This window comes from Vespula pensylvanica, chromosome 4 (genome assembly GCF_014466175.1).
Source record: "Vespula pensylvanica isolate Volc-1 chromosome 4, ASM1446617v1, whole genome shotgun sequence".
In the NCBI taxonomy this organism is placed as follows: domain Eukaryota; kingdom Metazoa; phylum Arthropoda; class Insecta; order Hymenoptera; family Vespidae; genus Vespula; species Vespula pensylvanica.
Window position 1 is genome coordinate 5613819 of NC_057688.1, and position 22567 is coordinate 5636385.

The window sequence follows — 22567 nt, forward strand, 5'->3', positions numbered from 1 at the left end:
ATATAAACGTTTAAATGGGATGTGTTTTGTTTCCATGAAGTAGACGATTGCTTGCTTATTTGTGCACGTAAACTGTTGTTCAGATTTTCTTATCCATTCTAAATGTAAGGAAATTCATTTTGCGATGCCTCATATGGAGAAGCTACGATATTTACTCAGATATTTTAACGAGTTTTGGATAGATAATTCCATGGCAAAAATAATGTGTTTATAGCTATCCATGTTAATGGGTCTAAGTTTTTGAGATACTGTTAAGCTTTAGGACAATTAGTAATACTCATTATATTTTATATAGAAATGTAAAAATTTTATTAGAAATGTTAAACAGAATGGTAAACATCTAGATTCGTAATTCAGGAAGTATGAGTTTGAATCTGGATGGATTCCGTCTATTTTTTTCTTTAATGTAAATGAACATAAATTAATTTGTTCTTTTTGTATGCATTTTTGGAAAAATCAAAGCGTGAGTTCGTTTCCATCTTAACTATGAGGTAGAACTAGCACTATTTTTTTTATGGTTTCCCTTGGATGAGTTTCCTTGTAGGAGTAATCTATTTTATATTATTACTATTACCATTACTATTATTACTATGATATATAATATCAAAATATAAGAATAAAAATAATGGTAAGAAGAAAAAATACATATATACTTAAATAATATATAAATCATGTACATCATACATATATATGACAATGATGATTCATAATAACAGAAGAAAAAAGAATATATTTTTAATGAAAGAATAAGATCTCTGTCCACTTTTTTGGATACGTTTCATGTATATTATCTTGCGTAATGATTTTTCGCAGAAATTCTCAACAAATCGTGGCTTTAATAATTTGGACACATGATACGATTTAAATAACAAGTGTACTTGCATCGATCGAATGCAATGCAGTCGTCAAATTCATTTTTTCTATGTTGCATAGTTAGAAAAGCAAAATTTGTTGCTTTTTTAATAGTTGTAAAAAACAGTAGAGTTTAGTGAAATAAATTTAGCGACCTTCTTAATATTTAATTAATAAATAATTATTACGTATTGATAGATAATCAGTGCGTTATTGAAGAAGATCTCAACCTACAATGATATCGACTCAGCTTATTTTCAACTACCTACGAATCAACCAATTCCTATCTTGATTTAAATCGTACATATTTTGAAAACATCGCAGAACTTCTGAAATAGTAAGATCTACTATGAATTTTTTTTGAACGTTTGAACACAGTAATGATTGTGTTCAATAGTAGTGGTTAGTCTTTTGAAGCTTTTCGAAAGTTTTATTATTTACAGGGTCTGACCTTTAGCATAGACCATAGGTCCTAAATTCTCGTTAAGCGGCATGTTTTCTAGAAGATTTAAGAGTAGAGTCATCATTAGCTTGTGGGTCTCCAGATGCAGCAACCTCCACGTGGTGAGACCTGGGTCGGTATTACTTGCAATTATTGGAATTTATATCTAGATTATATAATGCAAGTACTACCGGGCGAATGGCTGCATAATTCAGTGCGTTTCCCAAATCTTTTCTTTCTGATTCTAATTAAACATTAAATTATGTTTTGCGATGATGATCATACATGAATGGATAAATAGATAAGATGTAGTAAAGTTCTGAAATAATTTCTTGAAGAAACGCATTGAAAAATTCTAATAGTATTTCTTTATTGCATTTCTAATTCATATTTTTTCTATACCTGTTGCTGAAGTCACATGCGCTACGAGTAAAAGTTGGTGAACAGTTTTAATCGATAAGTTATCCATAGAGAGAGAAAGGGAATAAATCTAAAGGAGGATGATAAAAAAGTCATTCGTTTGGTTCGAGGCGCCATCGGTAGACATCTTTAGAATTATTACGTATTCGTAAGAACCATTTTTTGTTATGCATTGTGTATGTATATTATATTTCCTTGCTTGACTCTCGTCGTAAATTTATAATTGCCAATATTCGAAATGTTTTTCATATTAGCGATCGAGCCGAGAGACGAGAAGGTAAACGAGATCGTTCTCGATATGAACAAATGAAACGAGTATAAGACGCGTTACGTTAGTTAGAAAACCGGAAGAGAAACAATGAACGATTAGTATGGAAATCGTTTAGAGGCAATATAAATGAGTATGGACGGATACAGTGTGCGAACAACCACTTGGCGTCGAGTACAAAGCCAAGTTCTTCGCTCGTTCTTAGACTTCCATAACGACGTTTCTTCGACAAGGGTCAGGCATTATTATCGTTTCTAGTTGATGTTACTACCACAGTTAACGTTTTACTCCTTTATGTGCATGCACCTACCTATAATTTCATCTACTGGGTGTCCATCGAATTTCAAATTCATAATACTGTCATCCATCTTGGTATCTTCCTTGTATCATTTTTGTATCATTTTTGTATCATTTTGGTATCACGAATCGTAGAATCCATTTATTTCAATATCACCATTAGAAAATAATTTGAATAAAAAGATTAAACCTTCATGAAAAAAATATGATCACAAATATGAAGATTTTAGTTAATGAAATGTGAAAATAAGGTATGAAATATATATTCTGTTAAGGAGAATGGAAATTAATAATTATAATTGTTTTTGTTACAGATAAAAGTATGTCAATGTCCATTTATAATCCTAAAAGAACAACTTGATATTCCCGCTTAAAAGTAGATAGCTATGATATCCGTATATTCGAGATTACGGTGGTACGGGGTGATTTGAACGCTCACAATGCCAGGAATCGATGTCGTACCTGATACACATATAAATCTACATACATACATATATATATATATAATATATGTGTGTGTATGATGTATATATGTATGTACGTACGCAACGTGTTCGAAAGTGCGACTTTGCAGGGTCACGTTACAGAATACATCTGCGACAATCAGAATGCATGTTACGTTAGACAGTTCGATAAGAAAATGACGATCCTCGCTGCTGTAATTTACACATCATAAATTTGAATATTTAGCGATGTGATTTTTTTAGTCGATAAGCGAGTTCGTGAATCTGTATTAAACAGTAAGTGAATATTAATGTTACATATCGATCTATTCATTAAGAAAATTTCTTACTAATTATATTTATAAAGTATCAACTATTTACGATATTAACAACAAGTTGACATCTTCATTGGATTCTAATTTAGTTATCACTGATATTAAAAAGTATCCAAACTTGCATCAGGGTTGTTTATGATTATTCTGAGAATATGAATAATTTTCAACGTGTGGAAAGTGATGGTGAATAGGGTTGTTAGCAGCAGCGGATTTAATTTTCGAGGTGTCCGAGGTGTTATCAATTTTTGGATTCTCATTATAATAAATGTATGTATGTACAATATATATTTTTTCGATTCAATTGTTCATGCAAATGATGAAATGGGGATTATATTTCATTTAGTGATGTAATGAAGTGGATACTCTTCATTATAGTCCCACATTTGATTACAGTCGCAAATATAGAAATAAAAATTATATATCGGTCATTGGATAATAAATTAGACATATTATATGATATAAATTCATATTGTTGTATAGGAGCTTCTATCTTATGGGGCCAGAAACAATTACCTTCACTACTTGTTTGTAAATCCGCTACTGCTTGTTATTATGACTCATTTTAAAATCCTGTAAATACATAACATTTTCTCTTTGTTACTTAAGGTTATTCTTTCAACTTCATATATTATATCCTTTTCTATCTTTATTTTTGAAGTAGGAATGAATCAATACAGTAAGAAAACAAGATGATTTATTGCTTTTATTTTCGAAACTTTAAAGAATACTTTTTTGGAATGTTTTGGAAGTATTTTGTTGGAAGAATTTATCAAAATAGATCTTGTTGAATTTAGTGTTGTTTACTATAATAAATACGTTTTAAAGCGAATCTAGATAGCAAAGGTAGGAAACCATAAAAATATTTCATCGTCAACAAGTAATACAATTGCAAGTTATTTTTTCCAAAATTTTTGTTGCAAACAAAATGAACCTATCGAATGAATACTTTTTAATATAATTTCAATTTTTTTTACAGACGGATAAACAAAAAGATTGAATACAAAAAGTATGCGATTCAGGAAGAAAACAATGATTTAACGATTCTCTCAGTCTTTTTCCTTTCTTTTTTACATTGGCTTTATTACAAAAAAAAAAGTATATCTAAATAGCATATATGCTACGTCCAATGTTCAAACGTTGAAGAGCGAGAGGGTGTCTTGGCCACGCTCCTTTCCTCCCTTCTCTCTTTCTCTCTCACTGTCTCTCTCTCTTTGAACTTCTCACTGATAAGAGACTTATGCGCGCGCAGAAGTAAGAAGAACGCGTTTCTCCCAGCTCGATTCGCGCCATGCCCACTACCTTGCTAAGCAGGACGTGGTGGGCATCAATTCCTCTCCCCTCTCCAACTTTAGTTTGACCTAAGTATTCGCTTCGTGGAGTTCACCCCCTCCTCTCATTTTCTTTCTCTGTCTCTATTCCTCTCTCTCTGTCTCTCTTTCTCTTTCTCTATTCCTTGAGTTAGCCAATACTTCCTTTTCTTTTCCATTCTCTCTGTCTCTGTCTCTCTCTCTCTCTCTTTCTCTCTCTCTGTTTCTCTCCCTGTTTCTCTCTCTCTCTCTCTCTCTCTCTCTCTTTCTTCTTCCCTTTCTTTTTCTCTTTGGTGCTCGCGCCACGTTCGCCACAGCTCGGGCTCTATGTACATAATATACACGAGCTCCGCTTTCGATCATAGAGCAGTGGCCAACGAGAGAGTCTCGTATTAGAACGAGCGAGTAAAGAAATTTTATTTTCAACGACTCGTCGATCGGTACTCACGCAAGCCTTACTACTTACTCATTACGTTTCTGTCTTTTGCTTCGAACGTCTGGAGAGATATCATTCGAGAGAAATAAGCGAGAAATTGATAGATAAAAAAAGAGAGAGAGGGAGAGAAAGAAAGAGAGAGGGAGAGAAAGGGAGAGACAGAGAGAGAGAGAGAGAGAGAGAGAGAGAGAAAGAGGAAGGCTAAGAGAATAAAAAGGTTAGCTTGCAAAACTAGTTTTCTATTGAAAGGATAGGGATAAAAAACAAAACGCTGACAGTAATTCATTGATGAATACGTTGGTTGATATAATATTCATTGTGATTTACTACTCTATCTTTTCTGCCGATTTGGACACTTTTGAAGAGGAAGATGAAAAGAAGAAGAAGTGACGACTGTGGAGAACCCGAAGTGACCAAATATCGACATCGTGATTTTGGTGAGTAGTTCTAATGTTTAATTCCTTTCACGTAACCTTTTTTCTTTTTGTTTGTTTTTCTTCTTGCCCTTATTGCTTCTATTTCGATCGGAGGATTTTACGAAGAGTCAATGCCGCGAATCGATGTCGGTGTCATCGTGTTACCGAAAGCGTGTTGCGTGAACTGGGCCGGTGGTCCGCGAGTTACTGGAGACCGGGGGCTGCTCGCGGGGAATGTATATACGTTGGGTATCAGAGTGATAACGTCGCCCCTGCGTGCGATAAAGCAGCCATCGTTGTCGTTATGTACAAGCCGCTGGTACAGCAATTGACGTGCGTAAACGATCGACTGCCGTTCATGAATTTAATTTTGTCGTTTCTCGTTCTTTATGATCTTTTTTCTTTTATTAATCGTCCAAGTATCGATCTTTTTATATTATCGCCTTTGATGTTACCTTTTCTTTTTCGTATAATTAAACGATCAGGTGTCTCACGAATTCGCTACAAATTTTTTCTTATGATTTAGCATACGATCAATCGTCGAAGGTCACAAAAAGGATTACGAAAGTTTTAATTCTTTGACAAAAACACGATCCATCTTGTTTGTTATCAAGTATTCATGTGATATCGCAAAAACTCGATCGTTCGCATCTCCTTATCTTGCATCATTGCTGCTAACGAATAAACAATCCAAATGGCGATGACCCTTATAGCAAGTTCGTTTTATATGAAACTAGTTATGAAACATATTTTCATATATTTTTTCTCGTTTACGAGAACGTTCTACATTCAGTAGAATGGTTGAGAATTATTGAAAAAGTTTGCTTGGGAAAGAACAAACGCAGGAAAGAAAACGAACGGTCGAGTTTTTAACTAATAAATTTCTATTGGGCTACCTTCGTCGTTGTCGCAGTCTCGAATACGTTTGAATTTTATCGGTTCGAACGATCGTCCAGGGTCGCCATTATTTCTATTTAAACACTTGTTCGCTGCGTCACTTGTCCCTTGAGTCACTCAATCGCTCGTCACGATTGACGTTAAAATGCAAGTGATCTCCTTCCTTGTTGAATTTTGCAATTTTTTTGTTTTTCTTTTTTATTATATTTTTTCTTTTTCATTATTTTTTTCGTCATTTAGACGAAGACAAAACGTCTAACGTAGAATATTACGTTAGACTTTTAAGACGATCATTTAACTCGAGAGAGCAATTTTCTTATCTTCCTTTTACATCCTATTTAAGATAGATATTTTATGAAAATAGACTAAGATCAAATAGTACGAAGTACGTTCCGAAAAGTTCGTCAAGTTCCTCGATCATGTGACTCACAAAATTGTACTTTGACCCGAATCTGTTGACCAACATTCATTCCCCTTTCAAAATTTCTTTCGAAAATAAAAATCGGACTTTTTCGAAATTCCTTTGAAATTCATGTATTTTATTTATAGAATGAGACTATCGGATGTATTTACAATCGATGTAAAGTTCCTTCTTTTCGACTAATATTTGAGCCAAACTAACGATCGAGTTATTAGACGAATTTATTTGAATTTAGGTGAAGTTTGAAGTATTTATCGCATTCTCAGTCAGAAATGTTCTTGTATGAACGTTGTATCTTATAATGATTCTTACGTAAATAAGAGGTGAGAGTGCACGATGTCGGGTCGTCCGAGAGAAACTTTTTTTTTTATGTGTGTGTATATATATATATATATATATATATATACGCAAATGGTTTTCGTCAGATGATAAAAGCGAAACGTTAATAAAAATTTTACTTTTTGATAATAAAAAGAAAAAAAAAATAGAAAACAAAAAATAGGGAAACTTGGATTTTCCTTAGATCTTGTCTGAATTTTCTAATTACTGTTGTAATAATCGTTTTCAAAGTCTAATGAAAATTTTCAAAATATACTTTAACTTAAGTATCGTCACACAAAGCTGACTTTCTCCTGTCAATTAAGAAATTCCGTGCCGTTTTCTCACCGTGTTTGAATGGAATAAGAATATATTTTGTTTCTAACGAATTATTTTTCTTCCATGAAAACGAAAAAGAAATACTAGATTTAACGGATGTACTTACACATACACGTACAAATAAATACATACACACAGTCGACCATTCTATTCTGAGGTCAGGCTGAAGCAAAAGAGTCAAAGTTCAAGTAAATAAATGTACATTAAATCATCGGCATCTTTCTATCTCTTTGAATCTCTCTTTTCATTTAACAGATTCGTTCGTTCGAAATTTCTTTTATTTTGCGTCATAGTTTAGAAAAGTTTTTTCGATTCTTAAGTGGAAATTATGGAGATGGAAAAAGATAAGGGAAGGTAGAAAGCATGCATAGAATTTTCTTGGGTTTCTTTGAAGGAATTTTTGAAAAACATCGACGTAATCGTTGTCAATATTATTGTCATCGATTATTTTTCACTCGTTTACGTTATCGCATTTCTCTATGCACATATTATTATTGCAAGTTTTAAAGCATTCTTTTTTTTAAAAAGGATAACCGTTATTTCCTTGAACGTAGACCACATCCGTCGAAACTAATTTAAACATTCGCTCGTCGACATTCATTATTGTCGATGAATTCATCGCACTAATATTTAAATAAAAATATATAATTCTCATTTTCTTTTTTTTTTATTATTTTTTTTTTCTCTAAAGAAGCAGAAATGTTATTCGCAAAACATTGAGAAAAATTAGACGAATAAACATTAATGATTTATATATGTATGCAACTTGTAATTATCGATCTCATAATTAGCCTATGCAGATGACGTATTATCTCTGTCTCTTCACATTACTATACAGCTTCCAAAGATATCGTTGAGTGTCGTTAGCCTTTATCTATCTTTTTCGCGGTATCTTCTTTGCAGTCAGATTAACCGCAAAAGTGTTCTAATCTAATAATGCAACGACGGATTTGACTCTTATTAGACGTATTATGAATCATATTCATCGAGCGTTTTATTATCGATGATATGTCTTATTACGTTCATAGAGATTTCCTTTTTGAGGATTTTCTTTATTAACGATGTCCTTTTTATATATATCACAATATAAAAATTAGTCTAAGACAAGACAATGACAAGGCAAGAACAAACTGTCTATTCGTGATTAGAATTTTTTGAATGGAGAATATATATGATAACGAAAACGATAAAATTTCAATGTAATCTTTAATATGTTTTAACTTAAGTATCTTTGTTTATTATTATTTCGTTATTTATTATCTTTTTTTATGGGTTTCTTTTTAGTTACATTAATCTCATTTTGATGTTTGTATTAAACGAAATCTATTCTTTATTCTAAGTCTTTATCAACGATGCATAGATATTATGTAATATATTTATTTCTAAGAGAAAGGTCTTAACTTCACTTGCAGGCAGATATGCAACTACTCTTTTTTTTTTTAGTCTTTATCTCTCGTTCTCTTTCTCTTTGAATTTCTTTATCTCGATTATTTCTAATGATCAATATTTCGAGACAAGAAGAGAATGATATAGCAATAATGACGTTTAATTTCAATTTTTCAGAGATATGTACGTAACCGCTGGATCCAAGTCCAATTCCGTGTTATCAGTGCGTTCTTTAATTTTTTTTTATTTCTTTTTATTTTCTTTTATTTTTTTCTTTTTTTCTTTTTTTTTCTTTAGAATAACTTTTTTTGCATCGGTATAACATACATGAAAACGTATGTCCATCGAATTAAGAAATCGTGAAATTTTGTTGTTCAATTTTTTTTCGAGAAAAACAAATATATACGAAATTTCACTTAAAGGATATTTTGTCTTCGTACTAAACGAATTGTATATGATAGAGCATGAGATTCTTGAAAATGGCGGCAACACGGTGAAAGGCGAATGGTTCGTTAAGAAGAATTGAGCTCTTCCTACCGTATACGCTCCGCCTTCCGTTAAATCCGATCCAAGATAGATCATTTTTAAATCGACCTTTTTACTAGATCGTAATAATCTTTTTTTTTTTTTTTCTTAGAACAAACACCATAACATTGCGAAGTATAAATACATGTTTGGATTAAAATAATTCATTCTCGATCGATTGACATCACACATATAAAAACTTCAATGATCGTCATGTTTAAACTCAAGGCCACGTTAATCATAGACGTTCTTTTATAATCGTAAAACCTTGAAATTTATAATGTTAACCTTCGCAATAATGTCAGTATCGGAAAAAACAGATGGTTATATGCATCGAACTCGTTACTTTACTTTCCCTTTTTCAAGATTTTCTATTCGTACCTTATATCCAGTTCGAATTTTCTTGGAATTCGTCTTCTACAAAGTGTTTCTCGTCACGAACTTGTCGTCGTTTTCTTCTTTCATTCTTTTTCTTTTTTCTCTTTCTCTCTCTCTCACTCTCTCTCTCACTCTCTTTTTCTCTCTCCTTCTTTCTTAAAGAGCACCCGTTTTCTTTTTATCTCTGACTCGTGAGTTATACGTCTGGATCCTAAGAAGGATTCAGTAATATTGAAGAAAGGTAGATAACTATACCCTCTCTACAAGCATACTTTTCTCCAAACGAAAGTGTGTCTTTAGGTAAAATAGAAGAGATTAGAATTCAAAAATAAGAAAAGTACGTTGTTATGGAAATATAAGTACATAGACTTACGTAAGCCAGCAGAAATTATGCCTTAACGATGGCTGACGAATCTAGATTGCACGTAATACTGGTAAATCTAACAAGCATGGTTTCCTTTACGATCTTAACGTTCTCTAACGATTGATTTTTAATGCTTTACAATTGCTTTTAACTTCGTTAGCAATATTTTCTCTTTTCTTTTTTAGTATAAAATGTATTTTTAAAGACTTTTTTTCCTTGGTAAAATAGTATAATATTAATTCTCTACAATCCAATTTTTTTTTGCTTCCACAAAAAAATTATATAACGTGAAAGTTATAGCATTACTTGTTTTAATACAATTATATTAAAGTAAGTGCAACTTGCATTAAAATGTAATCAAATTACAAATTCAAATATATATATATATATATATATATATATATAAAAGTGACTTTAAAGTTATATAAAGTTATAGAGGATTAATTATCTCGATGACATATTAAGGTTACTTTATCTAGAAAAAAAATTTTTTTAAATTATTCTAATTCTCTTATTAATTAAAAAATTGAATAAGTATGATTTATTGATTTATCTAATTTGAGAAACAGACATGTGCTGTATAATAAACTGTGAACTTTGCTTCTTATGTCGCGTTATTAATAATTCTCACAAGTAATTTGATTCGATATTAAAACATAATAGAATTAAACAAAAAAAAAAAAAAAAAAAAAAAAGAAAAAGAAAATGGAAAAAAGTATTGTACAACGACCGTAAACACTCGTGTCGATTTTTCGTGTTATAGTCGAGTTGCATTTAATTTTGTACAATTATTTCGTAAAACCAATGGACACTTGTTCACGTTAAGTTTGCCGACATGGACGACGAGCATGTGCAGTTAGTGTATTATATTACGTCATTTCGAGTTAGTGCGCCGGTGGTCGATTGTTTTCGAGTTTCCTGAAACGGTTCTCTCTCGGTCGGTGCAACTACAAAAAAAAAAGGAGAAAGAAAAGAAACAAAAAGAAAAAGAAACAGAAACAACACGTTGGAACATATTGCATCGGTGCAGTGCTGCTGCGTTCGTGGCTGAGTGTGCTTACTTCCTATATACCGGGTGTCCCATAGCGAAAATATTCGATATTATCCATAAATTGTGAAAATCGAACATAAAGATAACATAATTATACTATTTTTGAAAATAATTGTTAACTATATAAGTTAATTTTTTCTTTCATTTCAATTCTTTTTACTTCGCGTTTTGTTTTCTTTTTTGTTTCCTTTAGTTTTTTTCTCCTTCATCGATAGGAATCGTTACGCGGTAAAAGAAGGAAAAAAGAAAGAAAAAAAGCGCGAATTACGACGTCACGAAATACGTGGTGTTTTTTTCGTTCAAGGCTATCGAACGAGCCTACTTAACGACTCGCACATTCGTTCGCGTAACGAAGAAACGTTCAAGCATTTCGTAAACAATTCGTAGCATCGTCCAACCTGACTTCCAGGGATTTTAACGTAAGTATAGGTACATACATGCATACATACGTACATACGTACATACGTACATACATACATACATACATACATACATCCATACATACATACATACATATGCATACGCATGTGATGCAACAATATATACGTACACAAAATTTGTCATGAAAAATTAAAAAATCGGAACTTAAAGTGATAACATTTAACATTAAAAAACTTAATGCACAATTTTTACAATCTTATCATATTTATCGTCGCTCACAGACAATCGTAGAAGAAAACACTCGAGATAGAGTTGTTAATTAACACCGATTTTTCTTTTTTTTTTTCTTTTTTCATTTTTCTTTTTATTACACACACGATCTTACTTATTACTCCGTTTTAAACGTCAATAATTTCGAGAGGCTTCAAACGAACGGTCTCGTTCTCTCTTTTTTTCTTTTTTATGGCGTAGGTGAGAGAAAAAAAAGGACACAGAGAGAAAGAGACTGTTAGAAGGAGAAAGGTACTTCATGGAGCGGTCCGTTGGTGTACTGAGCCGGAGGCAGCTCTCGCGGCGACTGATTTCACGAAATACCGAGTGATAATGCGCACCAATACCGTCGACACGATATCTGGCACATGCACCGTCTTGTTCTATCTTGGTAGCCCGTTAAGCGAAATGGTATGTGCCTTTCTATCGACCGGTACACACCGATATGACTTATCTCACGACATATAGGGTGTACCACAATAATATGCGTGCTCATAACTTCAGGGATGGATTTAGCACGTGCGAGTAAAGAACATACGTTTGTGTTTCATTTGAGATTTTTTTACGAGTTAAAATTATCACTTTTGCTTTCAATTAATTGTATTGTCAAATTTATTAGGAATTATTAAATTATATATTTCTTATTTTATTTTCTTTTTTTTTTTTCTAAGAATATTAATCATATACTTAATAATTTTGAATATATTGAGAGTTATAAACGTGAAGACTATTCCATTAGTTTTTAAAAATAATTTCTGTTGATAGGACCTCTATAGAACAAACGTTCGTGCGAACTTGTGTTGTTTGTTTTCTTTTAATATATTTATCGTTGGAGAATATGTATATTATGGTACACCTCGTATATACATAGATCAGTAAGTCTTCGACTCTCGTTTCATACACATCACGAAGAACTCGGTTAATAAGTTTGCCCTTCGAGCTTACGATGAATCGATCCCGTTGTCTTATTCCTTTATAACATCAAAATGTAGTGATTAGGATAATATTCATCGAGTGCCGATAATTTCTTTCGTTGGAAGTATCTTTTACGAAAACTCGTTTCGAATTACGCGAGCATGTTTGTCTTTTCGTAGGATTTATAATGATTAATATCGAAGTAAAAAATCGAAGTGCGCTACCAGAGTTTTTTATTATAATCTTCCGTAATTTAAATTATAACAGTTGTGTAGTTTTAAATCGTTAAATCAAATATCATCGCTGAAGTTATATCGTCAAAAATTAATTATCTTTTAGTTCCACTTTGACTTAATTTATTTTTTATACTCAATTTTATGATTAAAAACCGATTTGCTAATTGTACTATATACGAGTAAATATGTATGCGAAAAGGCGTCACTTTTCAAGGAAGGATTCAACGGTTAAGCCTAATGAAACTCACATGAATGCTGCGTCTTATCATATAGATAAGAATCTTCGGGTTCTGACATCCGACGCGGCTCCCCATACCAATTCTTAACGCGTGTTTACATACGGATCGTGTATTCGATTACGATTGAAATGCATTTCACGCGAACGATGCGTTAGAATTCAAAAGAGAAAAGTGCTTTGTAATTATTTCATCTTTTTTATTATTATTTCATTTTTTAGAAACAGAAAAAGATATATATATCTATTTATTTATTTGTTTAGATATTTGTTATTTTCGAATTGAGAAATTTTTTCTAGATTTATTTAATTTAAATTGTATTTCATTTTGAACATAAGATCTTAAAGGATCAAAGATATTTTCTATTTCTTTGTATATCTGTATACGTAACCTTAATACGAACAACAAAGTTATATTTATTGTATATATATGTGTATATATATATATATGTATGCGCGTAGAAATAGAAGTTGAGAGTCACTGTTGGCACACAACTAGTTCAGATAAGGTATCGCTCAGTGGTCGGTCCGCGATAGCGTTTCGCAGTGCGATCCAACGTAAAACGCATCGCATCGCGTTTACTGTTCCCTAGTAACGTCGTGTCCCCGTATACTTGGACACACAAAGACATGTATAATATAGAAGTGTATATGTGCGTGGGCGGAATTCGAGGAGTTTCAAGCTACGTCGGTCTTAATAATGACTGTCAACCGTCTCTTAAACGTTCAAATGAATATCAATATCTTTTTCTTATTTTAAGTTGTTTCAAATCTTCGATCGATAAAAATGATAATGATCAGTGTGATCATAATTGTGATCATTAGTTTGATCGCAAAATCATATTAATTATAATTGAAAATTATTTTTATATATTATTTTCTACGGGAAAAAAGAGTGTTTCGTGTTACTAGTTCGAAGATCATTTGAATCCAGAAGATAGGAGAAGAAGGATTAAATCGTAATAATTGAAGCGTTAGTTAGAATCGTCTGCATTATGATATCATCGATATTGTTCTTTCATCAATTACCAGGTACGTACTCGTGGTATGGGTGAGTAGTAAGCATGTATCATAAACGTAGCACAAATCGTTGCGATAGAGTAATCTTCTTGCGGGCAGAGAGATTAGCCAAGGACGTGGAGATAAACTTCAGCATTGTTACCACCTCCACCTTGCACCAGACTCACTCTCTTTCTCGTTTTCTTTCGATGAAGTCGTCTCTCCCTTCTCCTTTTCATTTCCTTTTCTTTGGTTCCTCGTTTCGTCTTTTTTTCTCTCTCTCTCTCTCTCTCTCTCTCTCTCTCCCTCTTTTTTCTTCTTTTTTCTATTATTGACAACAGTTAACATTAACGATTAGATACGCATAGACAAATTGAATTCCTTGGATATTTTCATCTAATCCAGATCACGATCTATCTAATCGATATCACGTTATCAAATAACCATAGTTCATTGACATCGTAATTATCACAATTATGATCATTAATACGACTATAATTGTAAATAATAAATTTATAGCTAGAAGTCGTTATACGTTATTAATAATTTTTTTTTTTTTTTTTTTTTTTACAAATCACCGTTTCAGACATTATCGTTTAGAAGATGTCGATTTTGAAAGAAAATCTTGCAGCAGTCGCACCTGGTGTATTCAGTTTTTACGGGGGGTTGTCTGACACGTGGGGGTGACAGAGTAAGCTCTTTCCAAACTATGCCAACATTTTCTTCGTTTTTTTCCTTTCTCTCTCTTTCTCTCTTTCTTATTCTCCTTCGTTGGTGGATAGACAGCTGAACAGGCAACGTATGTGTCCATCCGCTCGTCGTAGTCATAAGTTCGTGGGCAGTGATAAGAGAGGGTAAAAAGAGGCGGTTATTTTCCCAGGCGGAGGTAGAACGGAAACGACTGCGTAGTCTCTCTTTTTTTCTCTCTCTCCTTTCCTCTCTCCTCTCTCCTCTCTCTCCCACTCTTTCGTGTTTTATGTGGTTGGCAGCCCTACCAAGCAACTCTATACACGCTTCCACTTTATGCGGGTTTTATCGTTTATAATAATACCATGTCGTTGGCGGCCCACTTGGTTCAACGAAGACAGGGAAGGTAACGGTGAAGCTCGTGGCTTATGTTAATGAGACTCAAACGGTGATTAGGTTCTAGTAACGTGGCACTTTTAACACGTAGCATTGATGTTCTTAAATAAATATATATATATATGTATGTATGTATGTATGTATGTATGTATGTATGTATGTATCTATGTACGCACGAATTACAATTAGACTTACGATTTTTGACAATTTACGATTTATGTTCTTTTCTTTTCAATTTCATTCTTGTTCGCTTAAATAAGAGATATATAGAATACTGCATTGATTGGTTTTATTTTATCAACATGTATCTATTATATAATTATTGTATTTGCAAATTGATCGATAGAAATTTTCCAAAATATTTTGGTTATCGTTTGGTGGTCAAGGATAAAAGACAAATGTAATCCGAGCCACGCCTCCGAAAAATAAGGGACAGTTAGTGGGAGGAGTCACTTTCCGAGGAAGTGCCGTACGCCATGGTGAAGGCATGGCGCCGTGATCGATTAGACGCGAACGATTAGGAAAAGACGATGTTGTTGAAAGTACTCGTATGTTCATTGGGGAGTATCTCCCAAGAGATTAGGAAAGGGTTGTAAGTTGGAAAACTCAAGTGGTTTCTATTCTTTCGAGTTAGTCCCATATTTTTCTTTCTCGGTGTTTTCTTTAAATATTGTCTATTGGTTGTTATTGAAAGATCATATTTTATTTGTTATTAGTCATTTGTTTTTTCTTCGTCTCTATTTTTATTTTTGAAGGCTTAAATTTAATTACTTTTTGTTATAAGTTATAAGTGAATGTGTATGTTCATGTAAGAGAAAGAGAAAGAGATGGAAAGAGAGACACAAGGACAGATAGAGAGAAAAAGAGAGAAAGAGAAAAAGAGAAAAAGAAAAAAAAGAGAAAAAAAAGATCATGTCCCTGAGGAATCAAAGCCGCCCCGGAAAACGCCCCCAACACTTGCACGGTTATCTACGTGTGTCGGACGTGTATGGCTTATCAAAACACATCAGAAACCGTTCTGCGTGTTCTCCTCATCCTTTGGCAAACCATTCTCTTGCTCGTAAGGATGTTGAGCTTGATCATTAGAATGGTCCATGGAATCAGTGCATTTCATGATAATATCGATACAACCATAAATGTCTCGTGTACGAGTGCACGCACTCGTTAGTCAAATTTATGAGCTATGAAATTTCTGTAAAATTTATTTACTTCTTTTGAATTTCTTTAGATTTAAGAACTTGTTCATTCGAATGATGAGCGAACATAAATGTTACTCGAATGAGACTTTGATAATTATCAATGAGTTAAGGTCAAACTTAGTTTCTATCAATTTAAAAACGAGAGAGAAAGACAAACAGAGAGAGAGAGAGAGAGAGAGAGAGAGAGAGAGAGAGAGAGAGAGAGACAGAGAAAGAGAGAAAAGATTGTACAAGGATGAGAATCACTGAGGGTAAATCGAGACAGGAGTAACAAACTGCCATGCGATATTTTATGGGTTCCATAAGGAAACGTTCGTTAGTCGCGATTGTTCCGCGTGTTAGAACGAGGTGATCGATTTGGTGGAACGATTAATAATAGGGAGAACGTCGATCGTATTGAAATCGAACTCGAAGGAAAATCAAATTGTCTTTTTTTTTTTCTCGTTACGATCGTATTCTCGTTGCACTTTATTGAAACCATATTTTTTATTCCGATGTAATTCTTACATTTTAATTTACTTTATATTCCTCTGTTAAAAAAGAAAGTCCTTCATTCTTTTACAAAATAATATAATAAAATTCCAAAAAATCGAAGGTTGAAAGTATTTTTCCCGCTTGATATTAACTAGAGCCATCTGTGTATAGCGAAGTGAAGATAGTGATTGCAATTTGATTTCTTCGGAAAGATCATGCTGACTTTACGATTAATTCAATTCGTATTTCATAGAATTTTTTCTTTGTTTCTCTTTATAATGACATTTCTCATGTAACATTTCTATTTTTCCTGCGTACAATCAGCTGATTTTATTTGATGTTTTATGTAATAATGTATTAAAAGAATTCATGACAAATACTAGTTAAAATTGATCATATTTTTTGTCGAATGCGAAGAAATATTTCTTTTTCTGCCTTGAATAAATAAAAAAAAGAAAGAAAAAAGAAAAAACGGAGAAAAAAAATAAAGAAAAAAGGCCAAGTCCAAATCGTTTGATGGTGAACGAGAGAAGCACAGCCCACAATATACCATTCATAATCCGACGTAAGAAAGCACCGCCATAAAATAATAATGAGACAAATATTTGTCGTTGTGCCCTTTCGAGCCGTCGATGACTGAATGTGGTGGTTGGTTGGTTGGATAGCTGGATGGCCGGATGGCTAACTTGCTTGCTTGCTAGTTGGTCGTGTTAAATTCTTGGATATTGGGCTTCTCGTACTTCGCAGAGAATACAGACATACACATAAAAACCGAGAATAAGAAAGAGAGAAAGAGGGAGAGAGAGAGAGAGACATCTAGACTGTATGGCACCAAGAGATTCTTTAGCTTGAGTAGATGCAGTTTTGTTCCAACTAATCTCGTCGAGAATTCCCTAGAAGGATTCACAATTTGTGGTCAGGAACAATGAACGACGACTCTATGCGAAATTAACCGCACTACCGGAAAAATATAGAGCGTCGATGACGTCTTTATGAATATTACAATTTATACATTTTTTTTTCTTTTTTTTCTCTTTTCGTTTTTTTTTCCGGGAAAAGAGGAAAAAGAATAAGAAAAGGAAAAGTAGAAATAAATAAAAGAAAAAAAAAAAAAAACGAATAATGACTAGTCAGTTAACTTTGTTGAAAGTCACTAATGACTTTTTAATTGACCATCGTGACGTGTTTCTATCGAGTTGTTTTTCTTTCTTCTTATTTGTTTTGTTTTGTTTTTTTTTCTATTACCCACACGTTTAGATTGTTGTGTCTTATTTATTATTAATCGCGATTGCGAGAAAACTTGCGACAAATGAAATTATCGGCCAGTAAATTTCACCGAGCGTTTACTTATCTTTAAGTCTCTCGATTGCGGAAGGCTCGTTTCGCCCGTCTCGAGGACAACGACACCGTACGATGATAATGAGCAGAGCGACTAATTGTTATGGTTTCGTCGGCTTGTCCACCCTCTCCTTCTCATTTTCTCTCTCTTTCTCCTTCTCTGTATCTTTATCTCTTTCTTTTTTTGTTTCTTTATTCCACCTTGCGAAGAAGTAACGCGTCGTGAATACTGGACGAGACTCGTTTGACAAGACCCATGTATACCAATCTTGAAAATGAGAGCGATAAATGATTTCCGTTTGTGAAAACATGCTTGTATTTGTTATAACAAATAAAGATAGTTATAAAAAATCTTATGGTTTTTCAAAAGAATGAAAACGATTTCAAAATCGATTGATTCTTAAAGCAATGGACAGAGATTTATTTTCATATATTTATTGATTTATCCTCTTCATTATTGCGTTTATTGTTTATCCGTTAGAAAGAATCCATCCATTTGTTTATTCGAGCATGTTTCTCTCTATTTTCTCTTTCTCTGTCTCTCTCGTTTTTCCATTTTTTTTTTTTTTAACAAACGTAGATTTTGTTATCGCCCTGGGCCAGGAGTCCAGCAGCAAAACCGGATGTCCGCCCGCGCAGGATATGACGTCAGACGTACTGCCAGCAAGGCTAGCACGTAAACCAACCCGCCTGCCTGTACACTGCAAACATTTTTCTTCTATGTAACGCCTCTCCTTATTCCATTTCGTTTCTTTCTTCTTTTTTTATTTTTCAAAAACAGTCCATTGTTATTCTCGATATAAGCTTATTCTTTATTGATACATATATTTATTGGTTTTAATTAGGATTTAAAGGATTATTAAAAATTAAACACTGTATATACATGCATAGACATATATATAGATTCGGCCAAGTTGCTAAATGATCGTAAAAATCAATTACATTTTTTCGAGGCATTTCAGATTGATTTTATTTTTCAAATTGTAAGACTTATAATTTTACAATCTGAAAAAAATTATTCTAACAAGTTTCATAAAAGAGTAATTGATTTTGAAAATCATATAGGAAATTTTGAACGATTTATTTCAAAAATCACTTGAGGATTTTTCGTCTACCCTATTTTTATATATATACATTTATATAGGTCTTACATATACGGTTGCTTCAAAGAAAAATCAAAAGTAACACGTTCGGTACTCTTGAAGGATCTCGTTTGCTTTTCAAGGAGATTTTCAAAAGACTTCATCTTCTTTGAAAAAGGTGTTAAGCCTTTCGTACATACAAACACGAGAAATCGTGTTTAAAAGAAAGCAGAGAGGTACTTTGAAGGATCGGCCAAAAGTATAAGAAGAGGAAGAAGACTCGCTCTGGTTTCTTAGTTTTCTGAGTCTAAAGGGAGTATTATTTGTTTGCAGTGACGGGTGTCGGGTTTTTGGTGCCGATTTGACACGAGGCCAACGTCGAAAAGCCGCAGGAATAACAAGGACATTTCGATGAGTTGAAAAGTCAAGTTTATTCTAAACGAAAGCTCGTGAACCGAGTTTACGGCACAGTTCGAGGTCTCTGTTTTATTTTTCTTTTCGTTAAGAAAAAATTAAGAAAGTGATGGTCCGAATTTAATTAGTTTTAAAACGTAACACAATTCTATTTCTAACGAATAAAAAAAGATATGAAGCCTTTCATATTTTTCCTCTGACAATGAGTAAAAGTCTAATTGGATCACTCTGACGTGTCATAATTGCTTGTGATTTTTAATCCACGTTACGTTATACGTACGTGCCATTACGATGTTTCTTACAAGATCATCTTAATAATAGAATAAGAGTAATTGATTCATTCAACTTTATCGCTATAAAACATTTTTCATTAGTTTATAAGGAGAGCACGTTTACAGGATTATATCTAAAGAATGATATTCATCACGTTCGTGAACATTTCTTCGATCGATGATCAATATTCCAAAGTATCCAAAAAAATCTCATAGATCATTTCGGTATTATCCTTTTTTTTCGGGATTTTTTTTTCTTCTTTAGACACAGTTCTCGTGACATTTAGTGAGAGGGAGAGAAAGCGTAAATTTATATGAAATATTGTAATAAGTAGGGGAAGTAACTAATAAGGAGTTGCGTTTCAACGGTCCAGCTGTGCCGAATGGTTGAATCCTCGAAATCTCAAGAGTCTTCTACGACTTAATATACCCATTATACTGTACACGTGAATATTTATTGGTTTTACGTACCGTTCACGACCTTCGACCCACCGACGACTGATTTACTGCTCTACTACTTTTTCGTTCCATAACTGAGCCACTCTCCTTCTCTATTTTTCTTTCATTCCTTTTTTCTTTTTCGTCTACGAGTAGAAATGAAGTTACGCACGACTTAAAAAATATCGATAAATGGATGGACCCTCGAGGTTGCTGAGGAACGAGAGATCAAACTCTTACTCTTTCCTTCTCTCTTTTTCTCTCTTTCGTTTCGTGTGAGATCGGGTTCGGTGATTCTTCACGTCGAGACACGAAATCGAAGAACTTGTAATTGGTGTGGTCCAATGGAGAATTGGACCAGTGGATCGTATTTCAAGATCGATTAATTCTTTTGAGAGGAAGAAAGAGAAAAAAAGAAAGAAAGACAGAGAGAAAAATCATTTAACATTATTTACGTATCTTTCTCGAAAGAAAATTACATTCCTTTCGAATGACACAGTTTTTATTTACAAAAATTGATTCGTACAATTTACAAATATTTACTTTGAGCGAATTGTTATTGCGAGGAGAAATATTTTAGGAGGAATTTTTAAGAGACGATGTAGTAATGAACGATAATGCGAAATCAGTGTTAAATATGACGACGGATTCTTCATTAAAGTGCTGTTATTAAGAAGCAGCTAAAGAGCCGTTAACTTTTCGTCACAGTCATCGACGAAGAGCCGGTAGATAAGAAACGTGAAAAGAGCGAATCGTTGTCGGCATTTTTCAAAGCTTTTCCAAGGCACGCGTACAAACGTTGCGCCACGGGGATGGTTGGAATGGCAGGGGGTTGGGGGTAAAAAGAAAAAGAAAGAAAAAGACGGACGATAGAGGAGTCGGATGATTTGCCAGAGACACATAAGAAAACGCCTACTTTAGAGATGTAACTCGTAATCGTTGATGATAAGCCTTGGTCTGGTGTGGAAAATTAATTAATTAGTAAGATTAGTACAGAGAAAGAAAGAGATTAGAGTGCGTTAAATTAAAAGAAAAAAAAAAAACAAAAAAAAAAAATCGAGGAATATCGATAATTTTATATATATATATTTTTATATATATTTCTATATATATTTTATAATATTTGATATATGAACAAATTTTTTAGTTTTATTTATATATACAATTATTTAGACCGAATATCGATATTTTATTATATATGTATATATATATATTTTTTTTTATAAAATCTTTTGATGGAATACTATATGCAATGATTAATTAAAATAACTTTCTTTTAGCGAATTATTCCTTTTTTCGTTTAATTTTTCGAAAATTTTTTAAACAAGCATTTATCTCTCTCTTTTTTTCTTATATTATTTCTATAGTCTTTAGTGAGTTTAGCGAAGGGTAGCTAAGCGTGTCTGGCCCATGTTGAATGGCGACAGCTCGTTAATAATTTTACGAGAGGGTACGATGAGGTGGCGCTTAAATTGCGGAGGGAGAATTTGAGAGAAGGGAAAAAAAAGGAAAATCTGGGCATGTACGTGAACACATAGATGTAAATAGGTATATGTCGGAGTGAATTCTCTTCTAAAATATCCTGCTGTGCGATTTGTCCGCTTCTCGTCTTACGCCACGCTGTCTGTGTTTCGTTGTTTCGCGGCTCATGACGGGTGAGTTTTGTCAAAGAGAAATAGAAAGAAAAAGAGAAAGAGAGAGAGAGAGAAAGAGAGAAAAGAAGAACCAAAAGGAACCTGTCTACATGTCCATAAGCTTTCGAATCGTAATGTCACAGCAGGGATTCTCGAAAAAAGTGATCAGTTCTTTCGCTTTGAAGTTATCTGTTTTTTTTTTTTTCTATTCTCTTGAAACATGAGAACCAAGATGATAGTACTCACGAATGATCGATCCAATTTACAGTTAAATACCATAGGAATTTATATATGTCGAACATGTGCACTTATCTATAGAGAAAAAAAAATATTTTGAAATTTCTTAAGTAAACTAGAAGTATTGTTCGATAGAAAATATCGAGAAAAGAAACGGAATCCTTTGTCGCTATTTCCTTCTAAAATTCGAGCTTAAAAAAAGGAAAGAAAGTAAATAGCGGACAATGTAGAAAAAGGTAGGAGGAGAAAATAATCAAAAAAAGAATGTCCACGAACAGGAAGAAATGGCAAATATCCTTGGTACGTTCGGGGTATTCGTGAGACACTTCCGGTTTGGTTTATGACACTATCCCTCTCACCTGGTCGGCATTGTTTCTTTCTCCAAAGCGTTGCTAATGACCCAACCGCATATTTTCTCTCACTCTCTCTCTCTCTCTCTCTCTCTCTCTCTCTCTCTCTCTCTCT

At 33.2% G+C, this 22567-nt stretch overlaps 1 protein-coding gene and 2 long non-coding RNA genes across 9 annotated transcripts in view; 2 read left to right on the plus strand and 1 right to left on the minus strand.

Annotated features, from left to right (window-relative positions):
* Nucleotides 1-1406: 1406 nt before the first annotated feature.
* On the plus strand, nucleotides 1407-3657 carry LOC122628908. 3 transcript variants are annotated; one of them, XR_006327138.1, is made up of 4 exons: nucleotides 1407-2216; nucleotides 2594-3019; nucleotides 3147-3324; nucleotides 3401-3657. It is a non-coding gene; the product is annotated as an uncharacterized LOC122628908 (long non-coding RNA). The 3 variants fall into 3 exon arrangements; XR_006327136.1 differs by having other exon boundaries at nucleotides 3147-3657; XR_006327137.1 differs by having other exon boundaries at nucleotides 3185-3657.
* Nucleotides 3658-3986: 329 nt separating this feature from the next.
* Nucleotides 3987-22567, plus strand: part of LOC122628907 (box A-binding factor-like) — a 51974-nt gene continuing 33393 nt past the window's right edge. Inside the window, exons 1-2 of one of the 5 annotated variants that reach the window (XM_043811781.1) lie at nucleotides 3988-5237; nucleotides 19441-19584. Coding sequence is in view for 3 of the 5 variants with exons in the window: in XM_043811777.1 (XP_043667712.1) it covers nucleotides 5171-5237 (67 nt within the window). In the remaining 2 variants the exon portion in view is untranslated. Of the gene's footprint in view, nucleotides 5238-10532; nucleotides 11315-11747; nucleotides 11958-13389; nucleotides 13965-19440; nucleotides 19585-22567 lie in introns of those variants that run through there. The other 4 variants (XM_043811782.1, XM_043811777.1, XM_043811780.1 and 1 more) reach the window with 4 other exon arrangements.
* LOC122628909 lies at nucleotides 9613-10126 on the minus strand. The gene is made up of 2 exons (XR_006327139.1): nucleotides 9854-10126; nucleotides 9613-9774 (listed from the first exon to the last, which is right to left on the minus strand). It is a non-coding gene; the product is annotated as an uncharacterized LOC122628909 (long non-coding RNA).